The sequence below is a fragment of the Lithobates pipiens genome, unplaced genomic scaffold, assembly GCF_037356315.1.
Source record: "Lithobates pipiens isolate NorthernLeopardFrog02 unplaced genomic scaffold, aLitPip1_a1.2 Scaffold_3, whole genome shotgun sequence".
Taxonomy (NCBI): Eukaryota; Metazoa; Chordata; class Amphibia; order Anura; family Ranidae; genus Lithobates; species Lithobates pipiens.
In genome coordinates, this window is record NW_027507790.1 from 145,583,017 (window position 1) to 145,598,303 (window position 15,287).

The 15,287-nt window shown below is 42.4% G+C and overlaps 1 protein-coding gene across 2 annotated transcripts in view; it reads right to left on the reverse strand.

Moving 5' to 3' along the window:
- LNPEP (leucyl and cystinyl aminopeptidase) overlaps positions 1 to 15,287 on the reverse strand; it is a 204,165-nt gene that overhangs the window by 71,054 nt on the left and 117,824 nt on the right. For both annotated transcript variants that reach the window (XM_077462351.1, XM_077462350.1), the window contains exon 9: positions 10,470 to 10,601. In XM_077462351.1, the coding sequence (XP_077318477.1) occupies positions 10,470 to 10,601 (132 nt within the window). The remainder of the gene's footprint in view (positions 1 to 10,469; positions 10,602 to 15,287) is intronic.

The window sequence follows — 15,287 nt, forward strand, 5'->3', positions numbered from 1 at the left end:
GTTGGATTCTCCTAGTTTTTTTTCCACAAGCATTTTTTCAGAGGAACGGGTGTCATCTCCTATCTGCCAGGGATCACCACAAAGACAGGTACTCCTTTCGCACATAGCATAAACTCTTCCATGCTCTTCCCTTGATCTCTACTTCACCGGTACAATCTAATCTCCGTATAATGTCCAATAATGTTCAAGGCCTTAATTCCCCATTGAAAAGGCGTAAAATTATGCAACAATTTCATGCCCTCAAAGCTGATGTTATCTTGATGCAGGAGACGCACTTCCCCATTTCTTATAACCCCATTTTCCTACACAAAAACTTTTCTCAATTTTATTTAGCTAATGCTCCCAATAAAACAAGAGGGGTTGCGATTTGCTTTGCCAACAAAGTTCATTTTCATCATTCCAAAACTATTAGAGACCCAGAAGGCCGATACATCCTGGTCTCTGGGACAATTAATACAGTGACTTACACGTTTGTTTCCTACTATGCTCCAAACTCCCGCCAGGACCATTTTTTTGAAAAGACTCTCTTGATGCTGAAATCCCATCTGAAGGGATTTATTATACTGGCGGGAGATTCGAACATTCCATTTGACCTTTCCTCAGACAGATCTAATCCTACAAAGCCAATGCCCAAAAGACCTCCTAAAAGCAGTCTTAGGGTTGCACATTCCATACAATCAGCAGGCCTAATAGACATATGGAGAGAAATGAATCCCCGATCCAAAGACTATACTCACTTTTCTATCCCTCATAATACATTAACCAGAATAGACCATATCTTTATTCCTCCACATTTCATCTCTTTGGTCGAATCCTCCAAAATTTATGATTCCTCTCTCTGACCATTCCATCGTTTCTTTAATTATTCGTGGGGGAGGAGGAGATAAACGACCATTCCAATGGCGGCTTAATGAGTCTCTACTAAACAATCAAGCTCACTGTGCGGTATTAAACTCAGCCCTTTCGGACTACTTTACAGATAATGATACAGACTCAATTTCGCCAGGCTCCCTGTGGGCGGCACACAAGGCGGTTATGCGGGGTAAAATAATTCAACTCTCAGCTCGTCTCAAAAAGGAACACTCTGCAGAGCTTATACGACTCAAAGAGGAATTCCAAACACTTAGCAAAAGTCACAAACGACATCCTACCCCAGAGAGCCTGGCTGATCTTGATAGGGCACGCATCGCACTTAATCTTTTACTCACTACCTCAGCAGAAAAACATCTGCGATGGACAGGAGCTCGCTTCTATTACCAAAAGGATAAAATAGGTGCCAAACTCGCGAGTAAATTGTGTCCTCGAACTCGTACCTCGGTCTTCCCTAAAATTAGACAATCTTCGGGTACCCTCACACAAAATCCGGTAGAAATTTTGAAATCATTTCATGATTATTATAAAAACCTCTACGCTAAGACAACTCATACACATTCCAAAGCTAGGAATCAGTTCCTCGATCACCTCGATCTACCTTACATACATCAATCTCATAAAGAACTAATGGATGAATCCTTTACCCCGGCCGAAATACTTGACGTCATTAAAACCCTTAAATCTGAATCAGCACCGGGCCCCGACGGTTTTTCCGTCAGATATTACAAAACTTTTGGATCAAAATTAGCTCCCTACATGGCCCGGTTCTTTAATTCTCTCCGGGATGGAGCCCCCCTCCCGAATGATTCTAATACCGCATTTATCTCTGTTATACCGAAACCTGGTAAAGATACTAGTGAAGTGGGAAATTACAGACCCATCTCGCTGATCAATAATGATCTTAAAATTATGACTAAGATATTAGCCAACAGAATGTCCAGTTTTATATCTAACTATATTCATAAGGATCAGGTGGGCTTCATCCCGGGGAGACAGGGAACGGATCAGGTGAGAAGGGCAATTGACTTAATATCACTATTGAATTCGCAATGGGACGGAGGCCCGGCACAAGAAGGCCTTCTGCTGTCTTTGGACTTGCAGAAGGCATTTGATTCTGTTTCATGGCCATATCTTTTTGAAATTCTCACCAAATGGGGTTTCGGGGCAAATTTTATGAACATTCTAAAATCCCTATATTCAAGCCCCTCTGCTCAAGTACGTCTATTAGGCCACCTTTCTCAACCATTAGATATCTGTAGAGGTACTAGACAGGGTTGTCCCTTGTCACCGTTAATCTTTATTATAGCTATAGAAACTCTAGCCATCGCCATTAGAGCAGATACAAATATTAAAAGGTGTTCGCTGTGGTTTAGAAGAGCATAAATGTGCTCTTTGCCGATGATATGCTTATATTTCTGACCTCACCCCTAATCTCCACCCCCAACTTACTTCATCTCCTCCGGGACTTTGAAACTATCTCAGGTCTCCAAGTTAACACTTCCAAGTCAGTTGCTCTTAATATTTCAGTTCCCTCATTAACCATCTCCCGACTTGCGCCCTTCTTTCCTTTCTCCTGGGCCACAGATAGGATTCCCTATTTGGGTATTTCTCTCACCAAATGTGTCAGTAATTTATACAATGCTAATTACCCACCCGCCTTCAGATCTTTAGAAGCAGATTTTACTAAATGGTCTAAAGAAGGATTGTCTTGGCTGGGCAGGCTCAATGCAGTCAAGATGAACTTATTTCCTCGAATTTTGTACTTATTTAGAGCCCTTCCCATACCTATTAAAAAGTTGACCCTCAACAAATTCCAATCAAAAGTGGTTGGATTTGTCTGGGGAAAACAGGGACATAGACTGACGCGTGACATCCTGTTCCGCCGGACAATCCAAGGTGGGTTAGGACTTCCTAATCTCTTTTTATATTATCAAGCAGCACAACTAGCACAATTTTCAGCAATATATACTAAAACTAATAGCCCAGACTGGGTTTCTATTGAGAACCAGGCAGTACCTGACTACACATTAGATCATCTATTATGGAGACCAACAAAATAAAGACCTGCCATATTGTCCCCCACACTTTCTCAATCCCTAGCACTATGTGACAGACTATACAAAAACAAACATCTGATTTCCCCACTGAAACCTCTCGTACATTTATTCCATAACCCTGATTTCCCTCCTGGCCTGAATACCCAAGATTTTCAATGGTGGTTGAACAAGGGCCTTTTCAGAATTGGACATTTCATTACACCAAATGGACCCATTTCAATGGGGCACTGCTACTCCAAACTAGAGATGCCCGATTCAGAACAATTGAGACTTTCACAGATTAAACGTTTTATACATTCTCTTGAACTTGACAAATCAAATAGTTACAATGCTACGATTTACGAGCAATGGTGCTTAAAACAAGGTCACCGCAAAGGAGGTATTTCCCTCATCTACTCGTCCCTGGCAGATAGGAGTGACAAACCGACATATGCTCGTTCTTGGAGGAAGACTTGGACATCCAACTAGATACGGAAATGTGGTTTCAAATTTTTAGACGTTCTTCCAAAGGTATTTTGAATGTTTCCTTAATCGAAGCTAATGTCAAAATTCTAACGAAATGGTATTATGTTCCTGTGAGACTTTCAAAGATGTATTCAGAGATTTCACCGCTTTGTTTCAGAGGATGTGGTCTTTTAGGTACAATGTTACATATATGGTGGACATGTCCCCGCATACGAAATTTTTGGAATAACTTTATACATTTAGTGAGGAAGGTCTCGAAAGCCCCAATCCCACAAGATCCTTCTTATATCCTTCTGAACCGCAGGCTACACAATACCCCTAAACATACTCAACAACTAATCTTTTTTATGTGCTTGGGAGCCAAGATCACTTTAGCAAAAGCTTGGAAAACTTCTAGGATTTCCCTTGTGGCTACCAGGCACAAAATCTCCTGGATTATGGTTCAAGAACAAATAGTAGCTAAATTACGGAATACCATTCAACAATTTGAATTGACATGGGATCCATGGGCCCAACACATCAAAGTACAATTGTTTCCAGGACACCTTCTGTCTTAAATTTAACATGGATGGAGCCAGGACCCTGAATCCTGTACATCTCTCCCTTACCCTCCCTCTTTTCTCCTGAATTCATTTTCTACTTCTCCCCCTTTTTTTTTTTGCTTTTCTTTACGCAGGATTTTTCATATTTAGTTATGGATTTGATGTTGCCTTATTCTACTACATTCTTCCTCAGTTAACCTTTGTGGTTCTAACTGGAGTTTACTAGTTCTAAAGAGTTCATTTGGAATTGAATTGGGAATTTTGAAGTTTGGCAGTCCGCTTCCCTCCGGGGAGCACAACTTCTGGGTGCTGTCCGGGGGTTTAAAGGGACGTAGATGGGGGGTTCTTCGGCGGGAGTCCCCCGAGCTATCCCACTCCACAGTGTGAGCCCATTGGGATGGAGTGGTGACCTTGGGGGTCTCCTTAGAAGTTGCCGCTATGTTTATGACTTAAATCTTCTACACCTCCCAATTAAACCTTAATCAAATCTTTTTTTTTTTTCCTATTTCCCTTTTCTCTCTCTCGCTCTCTCTCTCTATATATATATATCTATATCTATATCTATATCTTTTTTTTTTTTTGTGTCCCCTTTTTTATATATCTTTAATATAAATTTTAAATGAAGTGGATCTTTACACTCCAAGTCTTTCATGACATATAATAGTTCCAAATATATCTGTATAAGATAACTTGTATAGCTTGTCTTTTTCTGATTGATGCATCCTGCCTTATTTGAATTCTCTGTCTTTTATGTTATGTTTTTTGCTTTATTTCTATTTTTTGATTATACATGATGTATTTACCAAAGAGTTAAATTCAATAAAAATTATTGAAAGAGAAAAAAAACTAACCCCGTCACTTCCGGTGCGGCTCCGTCACTGAAACAGCTGACGGAGGCCCTTTACCGTGCATGCTCCACTTCAATGCTATTAACAGCGCATGTGTGGGATATTTGTTTAGCGGTCGAGAAAAATTATGGATTCAAGCAGGCGTAGACTTGCTGGGAGGGAGAGATAGAGCGGAGCTTGGAGAGGGGGACGGGGTCCCGTGCATAGCACTGACTACATGTACAGTACTTTCTGGGCACAGTGAGGTGTATTTATTGGCAGAACAATGTACTGTGCATGTAGTCAGTGCTATGCACGGGGCCCCGCACCCCCTCTCCAAGCTACGCTCCATCTCTCCCTCCCAGCAAGTCTACGCCCGCTTGAGTCCATAATTTTTCTTGACCGCTAAACAAATATCCCGCGCATGCGCTGTTAATAGCAGCATGCGTCCATAAATTTTTCTCAACAGTAAACAAATATCCCGCACATGCGCGATCAGGGGGCATGTTACTGGGGTGGGCGGGGCTGCTGCTGATGTTCTAACCATCTGTCCAGCTCCGCCCGCAAGTCTCCGCCCACTTGAGTCCAAAATTTTTCTCCACCGCTAAAGAAATATCCTGTGCATGCGCTGTTAATAGCATTGAAGTGGCTCATGTGCGGTAAAGGGCCGCCGTCAGCCGTTTCAGTGACGGAGCCGCACCGGAAGTGACGGGGTTACAATTTACAACACCGCCTCCGGGTGTGCTAAGATGGCCGCCAGCTCCGGAGCTAGGCCGAAGCCGTGGCCTTTCCTAAGGCCGTGGCCACGGATCGCATGGTGCGACCAACTAATCGATAATGAAAATCATTGACAACGATTTTCATTATCGATTATTATCGATAATGTCGATTAATCGTTTCAGCCCTAATTATTAGTGCCATGTGCACAGTGTGCAATACATACAAAATAGAATACAATTATATACAGAACTTACAAATTTCTTTACACTTTTGAATTGCTGAAGCTACTTGGGTGAGTAGCAACACATCCTCAACATTACAGAACAAGTCCAATTGAATGAAACAAACTGCTATTACCTTAATAACAGTTTCAAAAAACTAGCCAAGACCAGAAGGCTAAAGAAAGGAATTAATTGGGGTTAGTTAGTTAGCAACAGCAAGGGGTAACCAAGTGTTAAATAGGAAAGGCATTTATGGGTAAAAAAATCCTTGCCACCCTTGCACTTACAAGAGAAGTATGGAAATAGAAAAAAAAGCAAAGTCATATTTACTGTTCTTATATGGATGCAGCACATATCCCAGTCGCAGCTATCCCCCACCACCACCAACATTGAGAACTTTGCAATCAAACAAAGCTGGTCCCCTCAGCTCTCAGTCTTCATTCTGCAAAGAGCCATTGACGGTCAATAGCCAGCTCTCTGCTCTGCCCCTCCAGTGCTCACTGGAGCGCTGGGCTGTGAAGGGGACAGGAGCAGCTGGCCCAAGATCTTTTCAGCTTGCTGAGAGGCCCAGCCAGCTGCCAGTCAAGACATCTGGGTGGATCCTGACCATACGGTCGGGATATTTTCAGAGCTGGGACCGAGTTTGTGACGTTAGCCGACAGCTGGCTTTAGCCAAAAAACAGGTCACAAGAAAAAAAAAAAAAAAAGAATGAAATGCACTCCTAAAAACCATTGGATTAGAATGGCAGCCAGAGAACTATTCAGAAGGAGAAGCTGGAAAATGTAATATGGTCATCCTGACGTGCAAAATGGCCTCGTGTGTATGGAGACTATTATGATTTTCAGTAGCTATTTTAAGGTTCTGTTTCAATACTGTATTCTCGGACACTCCGATATGCCAAAACATTAGGAGACACCCAAACACTTTTAGTGAAGATGCCCTTTAAAGCTTCCCTCCTCCCGACTCAGAGTAACTCACATAGGTAAATACATACCTTTACAGTAAAAATAGTCCCAGCTGTACCCTGTACTCCAGGACCATACTCATACCTGTGGCTAACCCCTCCTCATGGCAGCACCAGCTATGAACAGGAGAGATGTTTACCACAGAGATGAAGGTGGCGGAGGTACAGGTTCTGGAAATCAAGGCAGCAAAAATGTAAAACAAAAATTACACAATACGAAAGCATAAGGCAAACCCAAAGAAATCCTTCAAATATATTAACAGTTAAAAGATCATGTCTGAACATGCAGGCTCTTCACAAGACAATTTGGTTGGTGACTAGGGACAAAGAGAATGCATGGTTATTAAATACCTTCTTCAGCTGTGTGTATACAAAGAAGTTTTGACATAGTCCCAAAGAAATTCTATAACTGATACTAAAGATGGGGCATTAATCCTTCCACTAGTATCACCGATGGGGCACTATTCCTCCCGCTAATACCAATGATGGGTCACAACTCTTCCCACTAATATCAATGATGGGGCACTATTCCTCCTCCTACTGATCACCAACTCTGAGTACTTATCCTCACTGATACTGGGCCCAGGACATTTTCTACCACCACTGGCCGGAATCTGGCCCCACTAAGACTGAAGGGCAGTCAACTGGCCCTTTGTTTGAAAAGTTTAGAGACTCCTGGTCTAGGGTTATTACCAAGGATCAGTGTTGGGACCTTTACTGTTTAACACATTTAGAAATGATATAGTTTGGGATTAAGGCTGGGTTCCCATTGCAGCGGTGACGAGAACCGGATGTGATTCGCACCGCACTGCAAATCACATCCGATCTCTGAGCGATGCGAGTTCAGCCATACAGATAGTTCACACCATGCAATCCGATTCCTGTCCGAGTTTGCAGATCGCACTGCGATATGCGAACTGATCTGGGGGTGTCATTAAAGTTTCACTGACACTACCAGCAGTTCGCATAGGGCAGTGTGAACTGCCGCCGGGAGGTATGCGATGCGGGAACCCGCAGCGGATTTGCGGCGTTCCCGCATCACTGCAATGTGAACCCAGCCTTAAAGTACAATTTCTGGGTTTGCAGATGATGTCAAGCTGTGTAATGGAATAGCTCAACTCACAAGCAGATCTCAATGCACTCTTTAATTAAGCACCTATGTGCAAATAAGGTTAATGTTGATAAATGTATAGTTATGCACTTGGAGGCTAAACACAGTCAGCGATTGAGAGAAATCTGGGTAATAACGTGATGCCAAGTAAACAAGCAAAATGGACATAATTTTGCCCCTGTACAATCATTAGTAAGACCTCATCTAGAATATGCAGTTCAGTTTTGCCCATCAGTTCACAAAAAGGATATTCGGGACCTGGAAAAAGTGCAACGAAGGGCAACCAAACTGATAAGCAGCATGGATGAGCTGCGCTATGAGAAAGGATTAGCTGAACTGAATTTAGTTAAAGCGGTTGTATACCTACACAAATTATTATTTTTTATTTTTTTTTAAACCTGTAAGGCAAAAAGGCATAATGAGCTAGTATGCACCGCATACTAGCTCATTTTGAAATACTTACCTTAGAACGAGAAGTCAGCAGCACTGTGAATGGCCGGAGCCACTCAAGGTCTGGCAATATCTGCCGGACCTTTACAGAGCATGGCCACTGACGTCAGCAGCTGCATGCAAAGTGAATGTCTACTAAACCGTTCAGGTTTAGGAAATACAGTGCCTTGCGAAAGTATTCAGCCCCCTTGAACTTTTCAACCTTTTGCCACATTTCAGGCTTCAAACATAAAGATATAAAATTTGTATTTTTTTGTGAAGAATCACCAACAAGTGGGACACAATTGTGAAGTGGAACGAAATCTATTGGATTTTTGAAACTTTTTTTAACTAATAAAAAAAATGAAAAGTGGGGCGTGCAAAATTATTCGGCCCCCTTGCGTTAATACTTTGTAGAGCCACCTTTTGCTGCGATTACAGCTGCAAGTCGCTTGGGGTATGTCTCTATCGGTTTTGCACATCGAGAGACTGAAATTCTTGCCCATTCTTCCTTGCAAAACAGCTCGAGCTCAGTGAGGTTGGATGGAGAGCGTTTGTGAACAGCAGTTTTCAGCTCTTTCCACAGATTCTCGATTGGATTCAGGTCTGGACTTTGACTTGGCCATTCTAACACCTGGATACGTTTATTTGTGAACCATTCCTTTGTAGATTTTGCTGTATGTTTGGGATCATTGTCTTGTTGGAGTCTGCAAAAGACCTGAAACTGGGACAGAGATTTATCTTCCAACAGGTTTTCATCCAGAATGGTCCTGTATTTGGCTGCATCCATCTTCCCTTTTTTTCACCATCTTCCCTGTCCCTGCTGAAGAAAAGCAGGCCCAAACCATGATGCTGCCACCACCATGTTTGACAGTGGGGATGGTGTGTTGAGGGTGATGAGCTGTGTTGCTTTTACACCAAACATATCGTTTTGCATTGTGGGCAAAAAGTAAAATTTTGGTTTCATCTGACCAGAGCACCTTCTTCCACATGTTTGGTGGGTCTCCCAGGTGGCTTGTGGCAAACTTTAGACAAGACTTTTTATGGATATCTTTGAGAAATGGCTTTCTTCTTGCCACTCTTCCATAAAGGCTAGATTTGTGCAGTGTACGACTGATTGTTGTCCTATGGACAGACTCTCCCACCTCAGCTGTAGTTCTCTGCAGTTCATCCAGAGTGATCATGGGCCTCTTGGCTGCATCTCTGATCAGTCTTCTCCTTGTCTCAGCTGAAAGTTTAGAGGGACGGCCAGGTCTTGGTAGATTTGCAGTGGTCTGATACTCCTTCCATTTCAAAATGATCGCATGCACAGTGCTCCTTGGGATGTTTAAAGCTTGGGAAATCTTTTTGTATCCAAATCCGGCTTTAAACTTCTCCACAACAGTATTACGGACCTGCCTGGTGTGTTCCTTGGTCTTCATGATGCTCTCTGCGCTTTCAACAGAACCCTGAGCAGGTGCATTTATACATAGACTTGATTACACACAGGTGGATTCTATTTATCACCATCAGTCATTTAGGACAACATTGGATCATTCAGAGATCCTCGCTGAACTTCTGTAGTGAGTTTGCTGCACTGAAAGTAAAGGGGCTGAATAATTTTGCACGCACCACTTTTCAGTTTTTTATTTGCTAAAAAAGTTTAAATTATCCAATAGATTTCGTTCCACTTCACAATTGTGTCCCACTTGTTGGTGATTATTCACAAAAAATTAAAATTTTATATCTTTATGTTTGAAGCCTGAAATGTGGCAAAAGGTTGAAAAGTTCAAGGGGGCCGAATACTTTCGCAAGGCACTGTATTCATTTTACCTACGGGTAAGCCTTATTATAGGCTTATCTGTAGGTAAAAATAGAAAAAGGAAAAAAAAAAAAAAAAGTATACAACCACTTTAAGAAGGTGATTAAGGGGCGATATGATCACCATGTATAAATACATACAGTAGGTTGTCCATATAGTGAACTTGATGTAGAGTTATTCACTTAAAAGGTCAACACAAAGAACAAGGTGGCAATCCTTACATCTGGAGCATAAGATATTTGACCTCCACATATGGAAAGGCTTCTTCACAGTAAGAGCTGTGAAAATGTGGAATAGGTGCCTTCAAATACTGGTTCTGGACAGCTCAGTAGATTTTATTTTTATTTTTAAACAAAGGGGGTTGGATGCATTGCTAAATGTACAAAACATAATTGGATAGCAACATTAACTGATAACACCAGGGATTGTTGAACTATAGTACATATATAAATACTTACCAGGTTCATACTGTCCCACAGACCATCGCTCTTTGTCGATCCATATTGATGTTCTTTTAAATACCGCACAATACACTCATGGAACTTCTCCTCAGACAGGGATGCTTTAAGCATTAGTAGAATAGAAGCACCCTAAAGTACAAGAGAGATATGCAATTACAAAAAAAAAGTAGGAATAACAACAATAAGACTTTTATCAAACTTCTGGCTGTAATTAATATCTGTGGTATTTACAAACTCACCAAAACCATCCCAATTCCCTTTACCATCCTTCCTACTTCAACTGCATCTGCTTACCACAGGAAGACAGATCATTAATTTCTAGGACTGGTGTCACCAAAGAGGCAGTGAACCTAGCAGACTGGGCATGCTGTGGTAACATGAAAGAGATGTGTATGGACACATTATAACATTGGATGAGGACATAATGGGGTTACAAAGTTCCCTTTTTAATTAAAATATACCTGAAGTTGTTATTTTAGTTCTGGACAGAGTGGGGAAGGTTAGCAACTTCAAGATGTTATCACTGTGTCCCAGCTGGGCAGATTCTTCTCTATATTTCCTAGTGACCACTGCCAACAGGATAAAAATGATGGGAAATCAACATTCCAAACCTGTCCCTGAAACAGGTAAGAGGAATTTTTATTTTTTCCGTGTGGAGACAACTGTTGACCACTGTAAGATGCTCTATTTTGGTGATGGCGAACCTTGGCACTCTAGATGTTTTGGAACTTCATTTCCCATGATGCTCATGCATTCTGCAGTGTAGTGAAGCATCATGGGAAATGTAGTTCCAAAACATCTGGAGTGCCAAGGTTGGCCATCACTGCTCTAGGTCAATAAGTTAAATCTCTCTCGTGGATACAAACACACACAAAACAACAACTGTTAGGCATTTTAACATTTTTCTGCTCAAGTTAAAAAATAAAAAAAAAACATTTTGCCCGCAATATGCTTTTTTTGTTCAACCAGGGGGTTGAATAAAAAAAAAAAAAAAAAACGCTCAGATTTCCCCCATCCATCTATTGTGAAGGTGAATGGGAGAATCGCTCCCACTGAGCTAATGTGCTCTTCCCCGTCATCAGAACGCACTGATCAGTGTTGCCAGCTATAGCCGGAGGCATGATCATTCAAGAAAGCTCGACAGGCTGGTAGTACAGAGCTCAATCAGTAGATCGACTTCTGTACAACCAGTTTGCCTATACATGGATTGAAATTCGGCTGTTCCCTGCTGAACTTTGAACATTAATGGCTGCCCTGAAGGGATTATAAAGATTTGCTTTTTTTTCATAAAACATGTTATAGTTACCTGCTCTGGGCAATGGTCTTGCACAGAGCAGCCCCGATCCTCCTTAGGTCCCCTGGTGAAAGCTGCTAGGTGTCTGGCTGAGCTGGCTCTGTGTCCCCCCCCCCCCCCCCCCCCACTGGCTGTGATTGACAGCAGCAATGGCTCAGGGAGGGAGAGAGAGGGGGGGAGAGAGAGAGAGAGGGGGGGGAGAGAGAGAGAGAGAGAGAGAGAGAGAGAGAGAGAGAGAGAGAGAGAGAGAGAGAGAGAGAGAGAGAGAGAGAGAGAGAGAGAGAGAGAGAGAGAGAGAGAGAGAGAGAGAGAGAGAGAGAGAGAGAGAGAGAGAGAGAGAGAGAGAGAGAGAGAGAGAGAGAGGAGAGAGAGAGAGAGGAGAGAGAGGAGAAGAGAGGAGAGAGAGGAGAAGAGAGGAGAGAGAGAGAGAAGAGAGGAGAGAGAGAGAAGAGAGAGAGAGGAGAGGAGGAGAAGAGAGGAGAGAGGGAGAGGGGGAGAGGGGAGAGAGAGGGGAGAGAGAGGGGAGAGAGAGGAGAGAGGGGAGAGAGAGGGGAGAGAGAGGGGAGAGAGAGGGGAGAGAGAGGGGAGAGAGAGGGGAGAGAGAGGGGAGAGAGAGGGGAGAGAGAGGGGAGAGAGGGGAGGAAGGGGAGAGAGAGGGGAGAGAGAGTTTTTTTTACACCTTAATGTAGAGCATGCATTAACCACTTGCGCACTTAACTCACTACTCCATTTTTTTATTTTTTCAACAAACGAAAAAATACCAAAAATTTTGTAAAGAATTGCATTTTTCTTCCTTTTGGTTATACAATTTTGCAAATTAGTCATTCTTCTTCATACATTTTGGTCAAAATTTATACTGCTACAGATCTTTGGTAAAAATAACCCAAATCAGTGTATATTATTTGGTCTTTGTGAAAGTTATAGCGTCTACAAGCTATGGTGCCAATCACTGAAAATTGATCACACCTGATGTACTAACGGCCCATCTTATTTCAAGGTATTTAGTAAGAGGCTTGGTAAGGTTTTTGAAATGGTAGTTTTTTCCCACAATTCAATGCAAATTATTTTTTTTCTTCACAAAATTGTCATATCTCTTACATGGCATATGCATACCACAAATTACACCCCAAAACACATTCTGCTACTCCTGAGTATGGCGATACCACATGTGAGACTTTTACAGCCTTGCCACATACAGAGGCCCAACATGCAGGGCGTACCGTCAACAGGGCCGGACATATTATTGGGCTTGACTGGGCTCAAGCCAATGGGCTCGGCAGTGTACTCGGCTCACAGTCACGCTCAGTCCCTCCCGATGATGAGCATAACACAGGGACTGGGCGTGACTGTAAGCCAAGTCGAGTACGCTCGGCTACTCTTGGCTCCGCTCGGGACTGCGAGAGGACCCGAGAGCCGCCAAGATACACAGGACTCTGTATCTTGGCGGCACCATTTTTAAACTTCAAGACTGCAAGGACAAGGCTGCAGATGGACACTGATAAGGCTGCATTGAAGGGCATTTAAATGTAAGTATTTTCCTTAAACTTCCCTCCTAAACTTGGGGTGCGTGTTATACGCCGATAAATACGGTAATGTATAGAAGGCAGGGCTCGAAAGTGACTCAAGCCCAAGGGCCCCCACCATCCTAAGTCCTGCCCTGACCGTCAGGTATTCTAGGGACATAAATTACACAATTTCTTGACTATCTCTTGCACTTATGACCCCATTTTGGAAAGCAAACACCCCAACACATAATCTATGAGACATAATGAGTCTTTTGTATATGTCATTTTTTTCCACAAGTTTATGGAAACTGTGGAAAGACAATGAAAACTTTTTTTATTATTATTATTTTTTTTTACACAATGTTGTCCATTTATGTTTTCAAACACATATTATGTGCATAACAAAACCGACACCAAAATACAGGGAGCACCGTAAGGTGTTCTAAGGGACATAAATTTCAAATTAAATTTCCTACCCATTACACTTTTGTGAGGCACCGGTTGGCACTATAGTGGCATGGATAAGCACTGACGTGGCATGGTTCATTACGTGGCACAGATTAGCACTGTGGGCACTTCCCATCCAGCCCACAAGCGCTGCTGCACCCAACCCCCTCCTCTACGCACACACTGTACTGATCAGTGTGAGGAGAGGGGGGTGCTGAACAGGACTTGTTTACAAATGATAGCTCCATCATTGGACGGAACGATCACGTGGTAAAGGACTGGTGTCATCAGCCCTTTACACTGATCTATGTGCCCGTGTTCTATCAGAATGCCTGCTACCCGTCAGAAAATGCAATCAAAGTGGCGTTTTGTTGCGGCCATCTTGGTACACTTGTCCACAGTAAGCCTACAGTCAGAAGACGGCAGGCGGACATATTTTTTCACCCACCGTAGTCTTGCATTTCACACTTATTTTTACCAGCAAACTCAGCTTATATATAGTGAAACACAGTATTTGGAAGTCTGCGACACTGTTTTAATGTTGAATTTTAAAAGCATCAGCAAGCCTGCTGATCACTAGTTTGCTATTCTGACAGAACAATTTGATGGATTTCAAAATACTGCATTTCACTATACAAACTCAGTTTACTGGTAAAAATAAGTGTGAAATGCAAGACTATGGTGGGTGTAAAAAGATGTCCGCTTGCCGCCTTCTGACTGTAGGCTTACTGCGGACGCGTGTGGGAGTACTAAGATGGCCACGTTGGAACATCACTTCGGTTGCAATTTCTGATGGGTAGTGGCTTTCTAATAGAACACCGGATCTGGACGAACGACCATCACGGACACTTCCATGGGCGCACTCTAGGGGGCACGCGGGAAGTGCGAGTTCCGGAGGACGACCATGGACGCCCTCCAAGAACTAGCCGACCGTGCTGCAGCCGTCTTTCAGCTATATCCCGGTCGGAAAGTGGTTAAGGTAAAAAGCCTTCTGCTTTAGAACCACTTTAACATCTCCATATACTGGAAAATTACCAATATATAATAAATACCAAAACATTTTTTGTTATTCAACAGTCAGTCATCCTTTCATAATACACTTTCTTACCACCAATGTTTTTATACACTTAACAAAAAAAAATCTCATATCACCTTACTAACAATCAGCACAATTTATTGCCTGAAAACCAGCACACAAGCCAAGAACGGAACATCTGTATGGACTTTTAGATGTTAGTAGATACTACCAGCCAAAAGGGGAGCTCAATGACCTTTATTGATTCCCCAATATTAACAGTACCAGGTGCTTAGTCCAAGCACACTTACATTTTGCGGAATAGAAGTACTCCTATGAATGTGTGCATTTTATGTCACATTGTACAGGGGAAACATCTTTTACAGGTTTGATCTAAAAAGTTTTTTTTTTTTTTTTATCAGCATGTTCTTTTCTTCCTGAATTTTATGTATATATTGCATGCTTTATATAAATATGCATGCTAACATTTGTAGTCAGCGTTAAGTCTGGCTAGATAAAGGATTACTTTGATGCAACTGGTCAGCTCAACAAGC